This window comes from Hyla sarda, chromosome 5 (genome assembly GCF_029499605.1).
Source record: "Hyla sarda isolate aHylSar1 chromosome 5, aHylSar1.hap1, whole genome shotgun sequence".
NCBI lineage: Eukaryota > Metazoa > Chordata > Amphibia > Anura > Hylidae > Hyla > Hyla sarda.
In genome coordinates, this window is record NC_079193.1 from 89404088 (window position 1) to 89425529 (window position 21442).

The 21442-nt window shown below is 45.9% G+C and overlaps 1 protein-coding gene across 2 annotated transcripts in view; it reads right to left on the minus strand.

The window, feature by feature from the left end:
- Positions 1–19928, minus strand: part of SCRN1 (secernin 1) — a 32570-nt gene extending 12642 nt beyond the window's left edge. The window contains exons 1-3 of one of the 2 annotated variants that reach the window (XM_056519905.1): positions 19733–19928; positions 6939–7098; positions 3740–3921 (exon numbers count right to left, since the gene is read on the minus strand). In XM_056519905.1, the coding sequence (XP_056375880.1) occupies positions 3740–3921; positions 6939–7098; positions 19733–19911 (521 nt within the window). In that variant the 5' untranslated portion in view covers positions 19912–19928. Of the gene's footprint in view, positions 1–3739; positions 3922–6938; positions 7099–19624; positions 19644–19732 lie in introns of those variants that run through there. The other variant, XM_056519906.1, reaches the window with a different exon arrangement.
- Between the last annotated feature and the right edge of the window lie 1514 nt (positions 19929–21442).

Here is a 21442-nt window from a genome sequence, read left to right on the forward strand (position 1 = left end):
AAACCAGCCTTAAATTGGTCATGGTCCTACATTGCTATGGCATTTGTTATAATCAACACAGAAAACTAGTGTGTTAAAGGGGTTATCCAGGAATAGAAAAAAACAGCAAATTTCGTTCCAAAACAGCTTCTTGTCTGTCTCCAGATTGGGTGTGGTTTTACAACTTTGTTCCATTCATTTCAATGGAACTGAGCTGCAGAACCACACCTAACCTGGAGACAGACGTGGATCGTTTTTTAGGCTAAAAATTTTTAGCCTAAAATTTTTAGCCTAAAGTCTATCTGCGTGTTATACGCCGATAAGCCGCTGCAGTTCAATGATTTAAAGCGGGCGCTTAAATCAATGAACTGCAGCGGCTTTTGCAGGTGCAGAGACCTGCCGTCGCTGCCCAATTCTCTGCCCCTGCCTATCCTTGGGTCCAGAGACTGCCCGAGCCACTGCCCCATTACCTCCCCCATCCCACCCCCCACCCCCCCCCCCGGTTTTTCTTTTCTGACCCCGCAGAAGCCCCCAGGAAAGGCAGGGAAAGAGAGGCCGTCGCTGCCCGCTTCTCTCCCCCTGCCTTTCCTGGGGTCTAGAGCCCTGCTGCCACCGCTTCTCTCCCCCTGGCTATTGGCACCGCTGCCCCATTGCCTCCCCCATCCCCGGTTTTATGATTACCTGTTGCCGGGGTCGGGTCCGCGCTGCTTCTGGCTCCGGTGTGTCGTCTATGCGTCGTTGCTATGCACTGCACTACGTAATGACGAGTGACTTCGCGCCACTCGTCATTGCACCTCGCAACGACGCATATACGCCACACCGGACCCAGAAGCAGCGCGGACCCGAAAGGCAGGGAAAGAGAAGCGGGCAGGGACGGCCTCTCTCCCTCTGCCTTTCCTGGGGGCTTCTGCGGGGTCAGAAACAGTGTATCGGGGTATACACATGCACACACACGCACCCTCATTTTACCAAGGATATTTGGGTAAAAAACTTTTTTTACCCAAATATCCTTGGTAAAATGAGGGTGCGTGTTATAGGCTGGTGCGTGGTATACCCCGATAAATACGGTATGTCTATTTAAAAATCCTAAGCCTTCAAGGCACCAGTTGATTTGAAAAATGTTATTCCTCTGGAGTACCCCTTTAAGTAGGAAGTAGTAAAATATTTATGATTTTTTCTTAAATGGTAACTCTCATTAAAACTAGTTATTGCTATTGCACTCCTTATGGTAAATAAAATATATTTCTAATATACTTAGTTTAATTAAGTTTTCTATGTTTTATTTGTGCTTAAAAAAGCTCAAGAGCACATTTTCCCCCATCTTATACACAGACTTTGGACCGAAGCCCAAGCACAGGAAGTGCAGCCTGGAGTGCTGAGGGGGGGGGGTGTCCAGCCTCATCCAATCATAGCTCCTCTCACACTTAACTGCCATATGCTGTTGGTTGGACACACACCCCTTAGCACTCCAGGCTGCACTTCCTGTGTTTGGGCTTCGGTCCAAAATCTGTGTATGAGATGGGGAAAATGTGCTCTTGAGCTTTTTTAAGCACAAATAAAACATAGAAAACATCTTTTTTTTTTTTTTACTATAAGGAGTGCAATAGCAAAAATTCGTTTTAATAAGAGTGTCCATTTATGTTAAAGACATTGTCCCATCTTGCAGTTTCAGTTTTCCGTCTCGCTCTAGCCTGTCTGCTCCCGCAGGGAGTAGTCGGATAAACTGGAAATAGCCAAGGCAGGGATGCGCAACCAGTCTGGAGTTGTCAACTACGCAGCTCATGCAACTTGACTTAAAGGGGTTATCCAGGAAAAAACTTTTTTTTATATATCAACTGGCTCCAGAAAGTTAAACAGATTTGTAAATGACTTCTATTAAAAAATCTGAATCCTTTCAGTACTTATGAGCTTCTGAAGTTGAGTCGTTCTTTTCTGTCTAATTGCTCTCTGATGACACGTGTCTCGGGAACCGCCCAGTTTAGAAGAAAATCCCCATAGCAAACCTCTTCTAAACTGGGTGGTTCCTGAGACACATGTCATCAGAGAGCACTTAGATAGAAAAGAACAACTCAACTTCAGAAGCTCATAAGTACTGAAAGGATTAAGATTTTTTAATAGAAGTAATTTACAAATCTGTTTAACTTTCTGGAGCCAGTTGATATACATATAAAAAAAAGTTTTTTCCTGGATAACCCCTTTAACCCCTTAAGGACGCAGGACGTAAATGTACGTCCTGGTGAGGTGGTACTTAACGCACCAGGACGTACATTTACGTCCTGTGCATAACCGCGGGCATCGGAGCGATGCCCGTGTCATGCGCGGCTGATCCCGGCTGCTGATCGCAGCCAGGGACCCGCCGGCAATGGCCGACGCCCGTGATCTCGCGGGCGTCCGCCATTAACCCCTCAGGTGCCGGGATCAATACAGATCCCGGCATCTGCAGCAGTTCGCGATTAAAATGAACGATCGGATCGCCCGCAGCGCTGCTGCGGGGATCCGATCATTCATAACGCCGCACGGAGGTCCCCTCACCTTCCTCCGTGCGGCTCCCGGCGTCTCCTGCTCTGGTCTGTGATCGAGCAGACCAGAGCAGAAGATAGCCGATAACACTGATCTGTTCTATGTCCTATACATAGAACAGATCAGTATTAGCAATCATGGTATTGCTATGAATAGTCCCCTATGGGGACTATTCAAGTGTAAAAAAAAATGTAAAAAAATGTAAAAGTAAAAGTAAAAAAAAAGTGAAAAATCCCCTCCCCCAATAAAAAAGTAAAACGTCCGTTTTTTCCTATTTTACCCCCAAAAAGCGTAAAAAACATTTTTTATAGATATATTTGGTATCGCCGCGTGCGTAAATGTCCGAACTATTAAAATAAAATGTTAATGATCCCGTACGGTGAACGGCGTGAACGAAAAAAAATTAAAAAAGTCCAAAATTCCTACTTTTTTAATACATTTTATTTAAAAAAAAATTATAAAAAATTTATTAAAAGTTTTTTATATGCAAATGTGGTATCAAAAAAAGTACAGATCATGGCGCAAAAAATGAGCCCCCATACCGCCGCTTATACGGAAAAATAAAAAAGTTATAGGTCATCAAAATAAAGGGATTATAAACGTACTAATTTGGTTAAAAAGTTTGTGATTTTTTTTAAGCGCAACAATAATATAAAAGTATATAATAATGGGTATCATTTTAATCGTATTGACCCTCAGAATAAAGAACACATGTCATTTTTACCAGAAATTGTACGGCGTGAAAACAAAACCTTCCAAAATTAGCAAAATTGCGTTTTTCGTTTTAATTTCCCCACAAAAATAGTGTTTTTTGGTTGCGCCATACATTTTATGATATAATGAGTGATGTCATTACAAAGGACAACTGGTCGCGCAAAAAACAAGCCCTCATACTAGTCTGTGGATGAAAATATAAAAGAGTTATGATTTTTAGAAGGCGAGGAGGAAAAAATGAAAACGTAAAAATTAAATTGTCTGAGTCCTTAAGGGCAAAATGGGCTGAGTCCTTAAGGGGTTAAGTAAACATTTCAGCTCATGGAGCTACGCCGTTTGTGTCACTGTTACTTCCTCAATTCGCTTACTTCCAGGTTTTACAATGACTTCCTGCGGCCGTAGGCAGGCAGGAGTTGGCCAGAAAACTAAAACAGTGGGATGGGACAACCCCTTTGATATTACTAAAAAAATAAAGGCTCCAAAATGTTTTCCTCAAGCAAGAACAAATATGGATCAGATCACTTACCTGACAAGATCTGCCCCTAGTAATAAGGCGGTGTCACCTGTAGCTTGCTTTGTAATGACATCCACATTACCGATGCACAGTCCATACTCATTGGCTCCCATCTCAGCTCCCCACATCCAGGTTGGTTTACTAAGTATCAGAGAATGAGTCTTGGCAGCTTGGTCAATGGTAAGATATGTACACTAGAAAGTGATATAAATGTCAGATAACATTGTATACTTTTCTATAATGATGATGAAGTATCAGCCTGTACTATCTAGTAGATACTTTATAAAGCAATGTCTGGATCAATTTATAAGGCATTCCCAGGACTTGAATATACACAGCCTTATACTGAGGATAGGCCATTATCAGCAGATTGAGGGGCCTGAGATGCTCTGGGGAAAACGGGGGTTTACTCATTACCAGAACCTGCCTCATTTTCTGTGTATGGAGAGGATAGCTTCAGCAGGAATGCCAGTTTCACATGGCACAGGATGCCAACAGGTAAGTAAAAGCAAGTAGTGATTTATTCTTCCAGCATGCAACGCATTTCACTGCCTAAGCAGCTTCATCAGGCAAGAAGCCTGATGAAGCTGCTTAGGCAGGGAAACCCGTTGCATGCTGGAAGAATAAATCACTACTTGCTTTTACTTACCTGTTGGCATCCTGTGTCCTGCGCCATGTGAAACCGGCATTCCCGCTGAAGCTATCCTCTCCATTCCTTTTAAATTGGGCCGGTTGGCTGCGGACCCCAATACGTATATGTGCTCACCATTGTTGTGTATTTGGGTACACAACCAGCTCAGGTGAGCGGCTAAATATAGCATACAATATACCACACAGGTTTTAATCTTATTACACCACGGAGCGCTGTATCCCCCCTTGTCTTTTCATTTTCTGTGTGACAGTTGTGAAGTTTTAAAATAAAAATGACAGCAGACTTTTGAGGTATAAAGTAATGACATGGCTGTATACAGCTTTTCACCAGATGAGGTTGGTAAATCAACAGTAACTGAATATAAAAGGGGACTTATCAGCTGCTGTATACTACAGAGAAAGTAGAGTAGTTCTTTTCAGTTTGACCACAGTGCTCTCTGCTGATATCTCTGTCCATGTAAGGAACTGCCCAGAGTAGATGCAAATCCCCATAGCAAACCTTCTACACAACACAACTTCCTCTGGAGCATACAGCAACTGATAAGTACGGGAAGAATTAAGGTTTTAAAAATGAAATAATTTACAAATCTGTTTAACTTTCTGGCACCAGTTGATTTAAAAACATTTTATTCCATTGGACTACCCCTTTAAACATGCCTTGTATGAATATATATATATATATCCAAGACAAAAATAATAAGGAAATAATATAAGGGCAAACTAGCTGGACCAGGTGGTCTTTTTCTGCCACCAATCTACTATATGCACATTAGGGAGTTCCCCTCAGCTCAGTTTGGCCCATTGACCAGTTAATCTCTCCTCTATGTGCGCTGGGGGCGGAATGCCCAGTGGACTCTCAAGCCTCATTTTTATATAATTTTAAAGTCTGATATCTCGGGGCTGGAAAGGGGTCTTTTTGAGGGAACATTTTTTTAAATCAACTGATGCCAGAAAGTTATACATAGCAGGAAGGTTTGCTGTGGGATTTTCTCCCAATCCAGACAGTTCCTGACATGGACAGAGGTGTCAGCAGAGAACACTGCGATCAGACTGGAAGAGCTACACAACTTCCTCTGGAGCATACAGCAGCTGATGAGTACTGGAAGGATTAAGATGTTTAAATAGAAGTAATTTACAGATCTGTATCATTTTCTGGCACCAGTTGATTTGAAAACATTTCCTTTCCTTCGGAGTACCTTTTTAACAAATGAGAAGTATGTATGGATTCATGGCCAAAAGCCCTATACAGCCATGCCCTTATTTTTATACCCTAAAAACCCTCTGGCAGGCGTGTTTACGATACATTCACTTGCCCGAAACATATGACAAAATATCAAAATTAAAATGGGCAAAGTGGTAATCCATTACTACTGCAAGCAGCAGGCTGTCCTGGACATTTACCTCCCTGCTGATTCTGTGTCCAGTGATCCCTCAACTTACAATGGCCTCAACATACAATAGTTTCAACATACAATGGTCTTTTCTGGACCATCGTAACTTGAAACCAGACTCAACATACAATGCTACAGACAGTCCAGATCTGTGAAATGTGTCACAACTGTAGGAACTGACCAATCAGAATGGGCATTTTACTGGCAAATCACCTCTATTACTGAAGTACAAGCACTGACTGGTGTCTGGCAGCGCCCCCTACAGTACAGGGAGGAACTACAAGTTCTGTACTACTCCTTACCTGTGCCAGGGTTAGCTGCTCCTTTGGACACCAAGTAAGGGCGGCTCCATGTGGGACACTGTGTGTACTGTATAGGACCCTGAAGAAGCTCCTGTCCTCTACATAAACCATTGTATCCCAACCAGGGTGCCTCCAGCTGTTGCAAAACTACAACTCCCATCATGCCCGGACAGCCTTTGGCTGTCCGGGCATGCTGGAAGTTGTAGTTTTGCAACAGCTGGAGGCACCCTGGTTGGGAAACACTGACATAGACAGTGATTTACAGCACCAGCAGATCTTTATTACTTTTATATGTAAGGACTTGCTTTATCTATATTAGTTATCTACTTATTTATCTTTAATCCTCACCTTTTCCTATTTTTGGATGACATTTTGGTGGCTTCAGAACCAATTACCAGGTTTCCATAGAGTTATGGTCTCAACATACAATGGTTTCAACATACAATGGTCATCCCGGAACCAATTAATATTGTAACTTGAGGGACCACTGTACTTGTCCTTACTCAATTCTATGGGGTACAAATGTTGTGAGCTCAGCCGTAATGGTGCTGTAGTGTCTTGTGTTACTTAAAGGGATACTCCACCCCTAGACATCTTATCCCCTCTCCAAAGGAATTCATTGAGGGGAATGCATTGAGGGGACGTGGCCATGACGTCACAAGCGGGCATGACCATGATGTCAGGAGCCTCCGGCACTTCAACCAACGCTCTAAACGAATGTTGGGTGCAGCAGGGAGATCGTGGGGGTCCCTAGTGGTAGGATCTCCGGGATAAGATGTGTAGGGGCGGAGTACCCCTTTAATACTGAGATGGTAGATAAAAAATAATACATAGTTTCCTAAGATGTAAATCCAGTCTTAACCTTACTTGAACTTTGCTTCCAGCCTCATGACTTTTAGATGGTACATGTAGCACCTCTTGAACCTCATCTCGTGGGCGTGCGGAGTTCTTCGCAAACAAGATATGACCATTTGAAGTTCGAGATGGCAGGGCAACAAAGCAGTAGCTTGGGGGTGAACAACTCATCCTATGATAAGGGCAAAAAAACAAGAACTCTAGTAGATATCTAATGTAGATGTGTATGTGTGATGTTTATGAAATATTGGCCCTGATTTACAGTAACCCCCCCGACATGCGATGGCCCCGACATATGATGAAATCGACATACGATGGCCTCTCAGAGGCTATCGCATGTTGATGTCAGCATCGACATATGATGCTTTTATATGTCGGGGCCATCGCATTAACTGCTATCCGACAGCGCAAAATGCTTAAGCTGCTGTCGGATAGCAGTTTAAGCATCCCTGGCAGGTTCGCTTACCTATTCCCGCTGCTCCGGGTCCACTTCGCGATCCTCCGGTGTCTTGCGCATCTTCTCCAGGGTCCGGGCCTCGCTTTCCGGCATCGTTATTACGTCACTACGCACGCCGCGCCGGCGCAGCAACGTAATAACGTCACCAGAAAGCGAGGCCCGGACCCTGCAGAAGTTGCGGAAGAAGCCGGAGGATCGCGAAGAAGACACCGGAGCAGCGGGACAGCATCGGGAGCCCCTGGGACAGCATCGGGAGCGGTGAGGACCTGGTCCGGAGCGACGGGGACAGGTGAGTACAGCTACCTATACTTTACATTGCACGGATCCCTCAACATACGATGGATTCGACAAACGATGGGTCGTTTGGAACGAATTACCATCGTATGTTGAGGGACCACTGTACTAAGAGTGGAGTGTAGTTGCCTTAGTGGGTTTTAATTCCCTGCAAGTATTTTTCCATGGTATTTACTAAGGTTTCCCTACATTTTGCTTTTTAAAGGGGTACTCCGGCCCTAAGACATCTTATCGCCTATCCAAAGGATAGGGGATAAGATGCCTGATCGCGGGGTCCCGCCGCTGGGGACCCCCTCAATCTTTCATGCAGCACCCCACTATCATCAGCATCCAGAGAGAACAGCACTCCGGGTCTGATGAATCATGATCAAGGGGCCGGAGTATCGTGACGCCACGGCTCCACCCCCGTGTGATGTCACGCTCTGCCCCCTCAATGCAAGCCTATGGGAGGGGGTGTGACGGCTGTGTGGTGGGGTGCTGTATGAAATATTGCGGGGTCCCCCAGCGGCAGGACACCCGCGATCAGGCATCTTATCTTCTCCAAAGGATAAGATGTCTTAGGGCCGGAGTACCCCTTTAACAACTTCTCTAATCTGTGGGGTTTTCCAGAACTCAAAAACTCAAAACCTCCACATATTCTGCGAAACCCTTAGTAAATATGTTGGGATTTTTCAAAAGTTTCAGGGACTTGTCCCTTTTCGGCGACCACGTCCCCTTTCCCCTGCGGCCACACCCATTTTTCAGGTTTTCTGAGTAAAATGGAGAGTTGGTTGGGTTTTTACATTGTATTGCGCAACTTCTCACAATTTGTGACGCAATGCACCAAATTCTGGTGCACAACCCAACAAAACATGTCGGGTTTACAATAGTAAATCAGGGCCAATGGTCGGCATTCATCATTGTAGTGTAAGTGAAGCATTTTTCTACACCTTTTTTTTTGTGTGCTGGTAATGTGCAGGAGCACCAAATTTAGGAAATGGTCGCAGAACATTTGATACATTTTGTGCAGGTCACATTTTCTGAAATTTCTCTCTTCACATACACCAAAAAGCTAAGCTAAGTCTGGGCTGGTGTAGTTTTCGAGACTTTTCAGTGGCTTTGCACCTTTTTTGGTTCATAAATCCCTTCCATATCATGTGTATTGCCAAAATCAGTGGATTTCAACTCAAAATCAGCAGAAATGTGTAAACCAAAAGGCGCAAATAAACCCTGCTTGTGCCTTTTTTGCACCTTTTCTAGACACAAAAAAACAGTTTAAAGACAATGATAAATGTCGGCCAATATGTCTAAAGTTTTGAGACCTTCCATAACAGCATGCATCACAATGACCTGTATCAATAAAGATTCTAATAGTATTAGATATGGCGTCTATGACAAATTACCCACAAATATCCCCATTATCTTCCCAATGAGACTCTGAATGGAATGGCGCAAAATTTTAATCCATGTTTTAAAATTTAGCGGAATCCGGAATACTAAAATTCCTCTATGTGAATAGAACAGTTAAATCCCCATTGAAGATAATGTGCAATAAAATATGCAGAATGCCCGAGCGGAATTTTTCTGCGGACATTTTGCCGTGTGAGCATGGCCTTAAAGGAGTACTGCAGCCATAGAACACTTATACCCTATCCGCAGGATAGGGAATAAGTGGCTGAGCACTGGGGGTCCCAGCGGTAGGACCCTCGCGATCTCCCGTACAGGGCCCGGAACTGCCGCAGCTCTGTGCGGCTAATGTTTGTGCTTCCCTGCCTCTACAATAGAGATACACGGGTGGGGCATGTCAGCCACGGTGTCATGCTGCGGCCAACACAGTTCTGCATGTCGGGGATCCCAGCAGTCGGACGCAGGATAGGGGAGAAGTGTTCTTTAGCAGTATATAACTTATCCTTGATAAGTGTTTGATCGCGGGGGGGGGGGGGGAGGTCTGATCGCTGGGACCCCCGCAATCTCCCATACCGGGACCAAGCACTCCTGCGGCTCTGCGTAGCTAGTGCTTGTGTGGTCGACATCACAGAGGTCGACAGACACGCCCCCTCCATTCAGCTCTATGGGAGAGGTGGTTATGCTGCAGCTGACACGCCTCCTGCACGGGGAGTGCTGCGGCACAGCCAGGGCCCCGCACAGGAAATGGCGGGGGGGGGTCCTAGCGGTCGCACTCCCCGCGATCAGACCCTGCGGACAGGGGATAAGTTATATGTAGCTGCAGATCTCCTCTAAGGTCCTTTATCGGACCCCAGCAGCACCAGTCCTACTATGTTACCTTTATAAATTGTATTCATGTATGTAATTCATATACAAATGTGTGTATTCATATGCTTCAAAATAAGTGAAATTCTCCTAGACATTCTGGAGTCACAAACAGAAGCATAAAGCAGCAAATGTCATTGTGAAGTATTCATAGAGAGGCAGATGGATGAAGCACAGGAAACACAGAGCTGTCTGTGGGGATAACAAGAAGCCTGTGTGCAGTGGAGGGATGTGAGGGAGAATGCTGATACATAGGCGCTCTCATAGCAGTCTATAATCTGGAGCTCCGCTTCTCTCAGATATAATTTAGTGCTTACAGGGATGTTTTTTGTCAGATGTCATATTAACCCAATAAAATAAAATAAAATAATAATCCTTTAGCATGCTCCTTTGGTGTTCACCCATTCATTGTGTATAGGTACCAGATAGCAGCACATTTAGTTCCCAGCACCATATACTTCTTGAACCTACAGTACATTGCCTTCTTTTTCAGTCAAGGAAAGAAAAGGCTTTAGGACCACAATGTCCCCCGATCCCTAGTGGACATAGGTGATACATTTACAGCCTGCACTCGCTTCAGAGCTGGGCACGTGTCAACCGGCGGGTCCAGGCTGCTATTTCAGGGAATCCTGACTGCTATCGTGGGGTCCTGATCAGCTGAGAGGACAGACAGAGGTCAATCACCCATCTTGAATCTGTCCGATCGGTGCTCCAACAGAGCAGGCAGCCTCAGCAGCCTGTACTAATGGAGAACCGATAACACTAATGAATGATATGCTATTGCATAGCATTGTTCAGTGTATGCATTCAAAAGATTATGCAGACTTAAAAATAGTGAATAAAATGTAAAAAAAAATGTTAATGAATGTGAATTAGCCCCCTCCCATTTTTCAAATAAAATAACAATATGTGGTATCGCTGTCTGCGTAAATGTCCAACTATTAAAATATAATGTTTTTGAGACCGCACAGTGAATGGTGCAAACATAATAAAATACCACAGTCCACAATTGCTGATTTTTGGTCTTTTGATCTACCAGAAAAAAAATTATAAAAATTATTAAAACGTCCCATCAATGCAAAAATGAGCCCTCAAACAGCAACGTATATGAAAAAGAAAAGTGTTATAGAGGTCAGAAGAGGACAATTTTAAAGTGCAACTGTCACCAGAATGTACCCCCTAAAACTGTGCCCTGTATTTGAAAGCAGCTTAGTAGTGTAACGCAGACATATCTTTATAAAAGAGCCAAAGGTATTGTCACAGCGAGCGCTCAGGCATCCACCTCCGGACCGGAGCGCCCGCTGCCTGTGTTTCCCCTTCTGGGGTCCCGACGTCTCCCGGTCAAACACACTGACCAGGAGCGCAGGTCTTAGCCTGGCAGGGACGCGGCTAACGTGGCGGCTGGTCCCTGCTCACGCGCCACGTCCCCGTTAAGCTTACCTGCTCCCTGTGCGGCGTCCCTGGTTCCCGGCGCGCGCGGCCCTGCTCTCTAGGGCGCGCGCGCGCCGGCTTCAGTAAATTTAAAGGGCCAATAATTGGTGCGCTGGTTCCACACCTCCCTTGTCAATTCCCAATAAAAGACACCTGCCCCTTCCTGCCCTTGCCGGATCTTTGTGCCTTGTGCCTCTGAGAAAGCGTTCCCTACAGTGTTATTGCCTAACCAGTTGCCGAACCCTTTGCTACCGTATACTCACCTGTGAACCCTTGCCGCCTGCCCTGACCTCTGCTACGTCCGACTACACTCTTGCCTGCTCCCTGTGTACCACGCCATATCAGCCACCAGAGAGGTTGGAGGATTGGAGGATACGACCTGGTGGTTACCGCCGCAGCAAGTCCATCCCGCCTTGCTGTGGGCTCTGGTGAAAACCAGTAACCACTTAGAACCGGTCCTCTGGTACAACCCGCGTCATCGCCTCTCTGGTTCAGAGGATCTACTTCCAGTCCTGCCGGTATGTGACAGTAAGATCCGGCCATGGATACCGCTGATGTTCCTCTGCCAAGTCTAGCAGACCTCACCGCCATTGTGGCCCAGCAAGGTCAGCAGCTGGCCCAGTTGACCGCCATGATGCAACAGCTCCTGCCTGCTCAGCAACAGCCTGCACCTCCACCTGCACCTGCTGCATCACCTCCGCCTGAGGTTGCCACTGGAGCCAGAATCCGTTTGTCTCTTCCTGACAAATACGACGGAGATCCTAAACTGTGCCGAGGGTTCCTATCTCAGTGCTCTCTTCACCTCGAGCTACTGTCTGACCAGTTTCCGTCTGAGCGAGCCAAGGTAGCCTTCATCCTCAGCCTACTCTCCGGGAGGGCCCTAGCCTGGGCTACGCCACTTTGGGACCGCGCTGATCCTGCCACTGCTTCTGTCCAGAGTTTTTGTCAGGAGTTTTGTTGGGTTTTTGAGGAACCGGCCCGGGTTACCTCCGCAGAGACTGCCTTGTTAAACCTGTCCCAAGGAAATTCTACCGTGGGTGACTATGCCATCCAGTTCCGCACTCTTGCTTCCGAGCTGAACTGGAATAATGAAGCTCTTTGTGCTTCCTTTAAGAAGGGACTTAATTCTGACATTAAGGACGTCCTTGCTGCACGTGATCTGCCTACCACCCTGAGTGACCTCATCCTGCTAGCTACAAGGATTGACAAACGTTTTTCCGAAAGACAAGAGGAACTCCATCTTGAAAAGGAAAAAGCTCGTCCTAAACGTTGCCCTCGTCTGACTCCAGTGTTCCAGCGTCCACCTCTACCTGTCTCTGGGTCTTCCGCTGTGGAGGCCATGTAGGTGGACCGGTCTCGCCTGACCCCGCAAGAACAGAGCCGTCGTAGAGACGAGAATCTGTGTTTGTACTGTGTAGTACTGAGCATTTCCTTAAGGAATGTCCTCTCCGTCCCCCACGTTCGGGAAACGCTCGCACCTAGTGAATGTGGGAGAGGCATTACTAGGTGTGGATTCTTCCTCTCCACGCCTCATAATATCCGTGCAGTTGTTCCTTTCATCTAAGTCCTTCTTCTCTGCTGCCGCCTTCTTGGACTCCGGCTCAGCCGGTAACTTCATCCACGCCTCCTTGGTCGACAAGTACCGAATTCATGTTACCCGTCTACCCAAGCCGTTCCTAATCTCCACGGTCAACAAGGAGAAACTCTCTGCTATGGTACAATACCGCACCCAGACACTGCGGATGGACATTGGGATATTTCATACCGAGACTTTGGAATTTCTTGTTCTTCCATTCTGCTCATCCGAACTCCTGCTGGGGTTACCATGGTTGCAACGCCACTCTCCTATCTTGAATTGGTCCACCGGAGAGATTCTGCGTTGGGGTTCCTCCTGCTCTGACCTGTGCTTTAAGCGTTCTCCGATCAAACGGGCCCCACCTGTTCCTCCGCCACCAGGTCTCCCCAAGCCTTACCATCAATTTGCGGACGTCTTCTGCAAAAAACAAGCGGAGACTTTTCCTCCTCACAGGCCGTATGACTGTCCCATTGACCTGTTACCGGACTTTACTCCTCCTCGGGGCAGAGTCTATCCTCTCTCACCTCTAGAGATTCAGGCCATGTCGGACTATGTACGTGAGAATTTACAGAGAGGTTTTATTAGAAAGTCTTCGTCTCCTGCTGGATCCGGGTTTTTCTTTGTATCCAAAAAGGATGGTTCTCTCCGTCCCTGCATTGATTATTGAGGACTCAATAAAATCACCATTAAAAACCGTTACCCTCTGCCACTAATCTCTGAGCTCTTTGACCGTCTCAGAGGAGCCAAGATCTTCACCAAGTTGGACCTCCGCGGGGCTTACAATTTGATCCGCATTCATAAAGGAGACGAATAGAAGACCGCATTTAACACCCGGGACGGTCATTTTGAGTATTTGGTGATGCCTTTTGGACTATGTAACACACCCGCAGTCTTCCAGGAGTTTGTGAACGACATCTTCCGGGACCTTCTCTATACTTGTGTTGTAGTATATCTGGATGATATTCTTATTTTTTCGTCCAATCTGGAGCAACATCGAGACCATGTCCGGCAAGTTCTCACCAGACTCAGAAGTAACCGTCTCTATGCTAAAATTGAGAAATGTCTGTTTGAGCGTACCTCCTTGCCATTCCTGGGGTATAACATCTCAGCCCAAGGTCTGCAAATGGATCCTGTCAAGTTATCCGCAGTTCTAGACTGGCCACACCCCTCTGGTCTCCGAGCCATACAAAGGTTCCTAGGTTTTGCCAATTATTACAGACAGTTTATTCCTCATTACTCCACCCTAGTGGCTCCCCTTGTGGATCTAACTAAAAAGGGTGCCAATCCAAAGTCCTGGCCTCCTCACGCTGAAGAGGCTTTTCAGTCCCTGAAAACCACATTTGCATCGGCACCTGTTCTCTCCTGGCCAGATCCCTCCAAACCTTTTTTCCTTGAAGTGGATGCATTAACTCAGAAGTCTTCCAGGGGCAAAACTATAACTTGTGGCTTCTTCTCTAAGACCTTTTCTTCCGCCGAGAAGAATTACGCCATCGGGGACAGAGAACTATTGGCTATCAAATTGGCCTTGGAGGAGTGGAGACACCTTCTCGAGGGTGCTCCTCACCCGGTGACCATTTTCTCGGACCATAAGAATCTAGTCTACCTCCAGTCTGCTCAGAGATTAAATCCCCGTCAAGCCCATTGGTTCATCTTCTTCGCTCGCTTCAACTTCCAGATTCACTTTCGTCCTGCTGCCAAGAACATCAGGGCTGATGCCCTTTCTCACTCTTCGGATGTGGTGGGCGACATAACACATTGTCTCACCTGAATGTCTCATCTCCGTTGCACCTGTGGACTTACGGCTTCTTCCTCCGGGTAAGACCTATGTTCCTCCTCGCCACCGACTGCAAGTTCTCAAGTGGGGTCACACTTCCCTTCCGGCCGGTCATCCTGGGATTAAGAAGTCTCTTCAATTAATTTCTCAAAGGTATTGGTGGCCTTCACTTGAGAGAGACGTCACAGAATTCATTCAGTCCTGTGCGATCTGCGCCCGTGGCAAGACTCCTCGTCAGAGACCTGCCGGCCTTCTTTTGCCTCTTCCTGTTCCAGAGACCCCCTTGGTCACACATCGCCATGGACTTTATCACAGATCTCCCATGGTATGACAGTTATTTGACCGATTCTCGAAGATGGCTCACTTTGTCGCCCTGCCTGGTCTCCCGTCTGCGCCTCAGTTGGCCAAACAATTTTTTCTTCACATCTTCCGCCTCCACGGCCTTCCCAGACACATCGTCTCTGACCGGGGGGTGCAGTTCGTTTCTGAGTTTTGGAGGGGTCTCTGTGGTCAACACGGAGTCAAGCTGGACTTTTCTTCCTCGTATCACCCACAGTCCAACGGCCAAGTAGAACGGGTGAACCAGACTCTGGTAGATTACCTACGCCATTTTGTGTCCGCCCGCCAAGATGATTGGTCGGACTTGCTCCCTTGGGCAGAGTTCTCATATAACTACAAACAATCTTCCGCTACCAACAAGTCTCCCTTTTTTGTGGTTTATGGTCCCATCTTCTGCCACCTCTGCCTAGGACCTCTACTCCCTCCTCTGTACCTGCGGTAGAGGATCTTCTTCTGGGCTTCTCATCTATTTGGCGAGAGACTCACTCAGCCCTCCTCAAGGCCTCGGCCCGTATGAAGCTCCAGGCCGACAAGGGTCGTAGAGCTCCTCCAGAATTCCGTCCCGGTGACAAGGTGTGGCTCTTCTCGAAATACATCAGATTCAAGGTACCAAGTTACAAGCTGGGCCCTCGTTACCTAGGTCCCTTCAGAGTTAAGAGCCGCATTAACCCGGTGTCCTACCAACTCCATCTTCCTCCCTCCCTCAGAATTCATAACTCTTTTCATGTCTCCCTTCTCAAACCTGCTATCTTTAATCGCTTCTCTCCCAAATTTCTTTCTCCCACCCCTGTCACTGGTACCTCCGATGTTTTTACTGTTAAAGAAATCCAAGCCTCCAAGCTTGTTCGGGGGAAAAGATTCTTTTTGGTCAACTGGGAGGGCTGCGGTCCTGAAGAAAGATCTTGGGAGCCTGAAAGTAACATCTTGGACCGCAGTCTCATTCTCAACTTTCTTGATACCAAAAAGAGAGGGAGACCTAAGGGGGGGGTACTGTCACAGCGAGCGCTCCGGCCTCCACCTCCGGACCGGAGCGCCGCTGCCTGTGTTTCCCCTTCTGGGGTCCCGGCGTCTCCCGGTCAAACACACTGACCGGGAGTGCGGGTCTCAGCCTGGCAGGGACGCGGCTAGCGTGGCAGCTGGTCCCCGCTCACGCGCCGCGTCCCCGTTAAGCTTACCTGCTCCCCATGCGGCATCCCTGGTTCCCGGCGCGCGCGGCCCCGCTCTCTAGGGCGCGCGCCGGCTTCAGTAAATTTAAAGGGCCACACCTCCCTTGTCAATTCCCAATAAAAGACACCTGCCCCTTCCTGCCCTTGCCGGATCTTTGTGCCTTGTGCCACTGAGAAAGCGTTCCCTACAGTGTTATTACCTAACCAGTTGCCGAACCCTTTGCTACCGTATACTCGCCTGTGAACCCTTGCCGCCTGCCCTGACCTCTGCTACGTCCGACTACGCTCTTGCCTGCTCCCTGTGCACAACGCCATATCAGCCACCAGAGAGGTCGAGTTGCTATTGGAGGATACGAACTGGTGGTTACCGCCGCAGCAAGTCCATCCCGGCGGGCTCTGGTGAAAACCAGTAACCACTTAGACACTTAGAACCGGTCCTCTGGAACAACCCGCGTCATCGCCTCTCTGGTTCAGAGGATCCACTTCCAGTCCTGCCGGTACGTGACAGGTTTAACTGCATTTCACTACTAAGCTTCTTTCACAGCATTGTTTTAGGGGATAAATTCTGGCAGCAGTTGCACTTTAAATAAGTATACTAATTTTCTTACAAAAAGTTAAAATAATCGTATGGACCTACAGAATAAAGATAACATGTCATTTTTACTTTTTTGGGGGAATTTGTGGAAACGGAACCCCCTTAAAGTTGCAAAATGGAATTTATTTAAAATCATTTTGCCCCACAAATATTTTCCTTTTTGGGTTTTACTGTAGATTTTGTGGTAAAATGTCATGATGTCATTACAAAGTACAATTGGTGACCCTGATATGGGTCTGTAGATGGAAAATTGAAAGCAAGAAGGAAACATGGAAAGTGCAAAAAAGTCCTTAAGGGGTTAATGCATTTTCTTTTTGTCATTTAGTGTAACACACCAGTGCATTTGCTGCAAAAACGTATAATAAGCAGAAAAATACAGTGTTTTGTCATTAATTCAGCTCTCTATGTGCTTTATAATCCGGTGACAGCAACTGCTCCAGTTTGGGGACTATTTTTAGTGCAGATTATTGGCTTCTCCTATTAGGGTAAATGAACACTAGATAACTTTACAGGACCTATAGATGTGATGTACACAGGACCTATAGATGTGATGTATACAGGACCTATAGATGTTATGTATACAGGACCTATAGATGTGATGTATACAGGACCTCTAGATGTGATGTATACAGGACCTCTAGATGTGATGTATACAGGACCTATAGATGTTATGTATACAGTTAGTATGTATACAGGACCTATAGATGTGATGTACACAGGACCTATAGATGTGATGTATACAGGTACTATAGATGTTATGTATACAGGACCTATAGATGTGATGTGTACATGACCTATAGATGTGATGTATACATGACCTATAGATGTGATGTATACAGGACCTATAGATGTGATGTACACAGGACCTATAGATGTGATGTACACAGGACCTGTATATGTGATGTATACAGGACATATAGATGTGATGTATACAGGACCTATAGATGTGATGTACACAGGACCTATAGATGTGATGTATACAGGTACTATAGATGTGATGTATACAGGACCTATAGATGTGATGTGTACATGACCTATAGATGTGATGTATACATGACCTATAGATGTGATGTATACAGGACCTATAGATGTGATGTACACAGGACCTATAGATGTGATGTACACAGGACCTGTATATGTGATGTGATGTATACAGGACATATAGATGTGATGTATACAGGACCTATAGATGTGATGTATACAGGACCTATATATGTGATGTATACAGGACCTATAGATGTGATGTACACAGGACCTGTAGATGTGATGTGATGTATACAGGACCTATAGATGTGATGTACACAGGACCTATACATGTGATGTATACAGGACCTATAGATGTGATGTATACAGGACCTATAGATGTGATGTATACAGGACCTATAGATGTGATGTATACAGGACATATAGATGTGATGTATACAGGACCTATAGATGTGATGTATACAGGACCTATAGATGTGATGTATACAGTACCTATAGATGTGATGTACACAGGACCTATAGATGTGATGTACACATGACCTATAGATGTGATGTATACAGGACCTATAGATGTGATGTATACAGGACCTATAGATGTGATATATACAGGACCTATAGATGTGATGTACACAGGACCTATAGATGTTATGTATACAGGACCTATAGATGTGATGTATACAGGACCTATAGATGTGATGTATACAGGACCTATAGATGTTATGTACACAGGACCTATAGATGTGATGTATACAGGACCTGTAGATGTGATGTGATGTATACAGGACCTATAGATGTGATGTACAGTATACAGGACATATAGATGTGATGTACACAGGACCTATAGATGTGATGTACAGTATACAGGACCTATAGATGTGATGTAGAGTATACAGGACCTAAAGATGTGATGTACAGTATACAGGACCTATATATGTGATGTATACAGGACCTATAGATGTGATGTACACAGGACCTGTAGATGTGATGTACAGTATACAGGACATATAGATGTGATGTACACAGGACCGATAGATGTGATGTACAGTATATAGGACCTATAGATGTGATGTAGAGTATACAGGACCTAAAGATGTGATGTACAGTATACAGGACCTATATATGTGATGTATACAGGACCTATAGATGTGATGTACACAGGACTTGTAGATGTGATGTACAGTATACAGGACCTATAGATGTGATGTATACAGGACATATAGATGTGATGTACAGTATACAGGACCTATAGATGTGATGTAGAGTATACAGGACCTAAAGATGTGATGTACAGTATACAGGACATATAGATGTGATGTACAGTATACAGGACCTATATATGTGATGTATACAGGACCTATAGATGTGATGTACACAGGACCTGTAGATGTGATGTACAGTATACAGGACATATAGATGTGATGTACACAGGACCGATAGATGTGATGTACAGTATATAGGACCTATAGATGTGATGTAGAGTATACAGGACCTAAAGATGTGATGTACAGTATACAGGACCTATATATGTGATGTATACAGGACCTATAGATGTGATGTACACAGGACTTGTAGATGTGATGTACAGTATACAGGACCTATAGATGTGATGTATACAGGACATATAGATGTGATGTACAGTATACAGGACCTATAGATGTGATGTAGAGTATACAGGACCTAAAGATGTGATGTACAGTATACAGGACATATAGATGTGATGTATACAGGACATATAGATGTGTTTATATTTGCACAGATCCGGAGGACACACGGAGGACGCTCTCTGCCCCGCTATACATCATCCAGCAGCCATCATATACACCTGCACATACTGGAGGATGAGGAGACAGAAGCACCAGGGAGGGGAGACAACACCCGAGATCCCTCCGTCCACCCCGGCCGCCCACAGTCCGGTCACCTGCCCTCCAGCCCGCACTCACCTTGTTCCAGACCGGACCCGGGCGTATATGTGACTCGGACAGGAGAAGCTCCGCTCTCCTAGCGTAAGCGCCGCCTCGGCTGTCAGAGAAATGAAGTACTGAGCCCTGGCGGCCGGCCCGGGTACTGCACCTAGTGACCCGCTGGCGTCCCTGAACTCGGCGACTGTCCGGACACTCATATTAATGGAGAACGATCTCAAATACCTCGATATGTTCTAACGTAAGGTTTTCCAAACAGTGTGCCTCCAGCTGTTGCAAAACTACAACTCCCAGCATGCCCGGACAGCCAACGGCTGGGAGTTGTAGTTTTGCAACAGCTGGAGGCACACTGTTGGGTGGAAATATTAGATTCCTTCCACATTGGCCTGACATCTGTATTGAGAAGGGATCACACATTGGGGAAGGTGTCATATAGTAAAACAAAAAAGAATATGTGTGGGGTAAATTGGAAAAAATGGGGGCTTCAGTTTCTATGCAGTGCACTTTTCGGTAAAAATGACACATCTTTATTCTGTAGGTCCATACGATTACAATAATACGCAATTTATATAGGTTTTGTTTTGTTTTACCACTTAAAAAATGATACCTTTTTGTATAATAGTTAGTATGCTTAAAATTGTCCTCTTCTGACCCCTATAACTCTTTTAGGCTGGGTTCACATTACGGTTTGTGCCATACGGGACGGCATACGGCTGGGGGAGCTAAAACTTTTGGGCTTACATTTTTTTGTCCCCATAGAACAGAATTGATCAGTGTTATCGGTTCTCCATTGTTACAGGCTGCCATGGCTTCCTGCAGCATTGGAGCGCCAATTGGAGGGCAAAGAGGAAGGTAAGGGCCCTTCTGCTATCCTCTTAGCTAATCGGGACCCCACAATTTCATCTTGGTGTCCTAATCAGCTCCACTGAGCTGCCAGGGTCATATTTTTCACATTTTAGACACTGCAATCAAATTTCATCATGGCATCTATGGAGTTACTGCTTGATATCACCCTGATGGTTGCGAGCAGCTAGGACCATCCTGCTATGGCGCACGCTCAGCTCCTGAAAGTATTTAGTCAGCCCCCAATTGTGCAAGTTCTCCTACTTATAAAGATGAGAGAGGCTGTAATTGTCATCATAGGTATACCTCAACTATGAGACACATAATGAGAAAAAATAATCCATAAAATCACATTGTCTGATTTTTAAAGAATTTATTTGCAAATTATGGTGGAAAATAAATATTTGGTCACCTACAAACAAGCAAGATTTCTGGCTCTCACAGACCTGCAACTTCTTCTTTAACACGTTAACGACCATGGACGTGTATACACATCCAGGCAGGATGCATGTTCCCGCACCAGGACGAGTATACACGTCCATGGTTCTCTTGGGTGCTGCCCAGTGCACCAATGAGATCGCGGCAGGGACTTGGCTGTAACACAGCCGGGACCCTGCCACACTGCCAGGACCGAAGTAAACTTAGTTTCCAGCAGTTTAACCCTTACAGCCGTGGTTGGAAGTGACCGTGGGCTGTAAGTGTTTTGACAGAGGGAAAGAGGTCCCTCTGTCTCCCCTGCAGCACCCCGCAGCGCGATCACAGGATACTGTGTGTGATCCCCAGCGGGCGGAACCCTGCCACACTGCCAGGACCGAAGTAAACTTTGGATCCCAGCAGTTTAACCCTTACAGCCACAGTCGCGAGCTGTAAGGAGTTTTGACAGAGGGA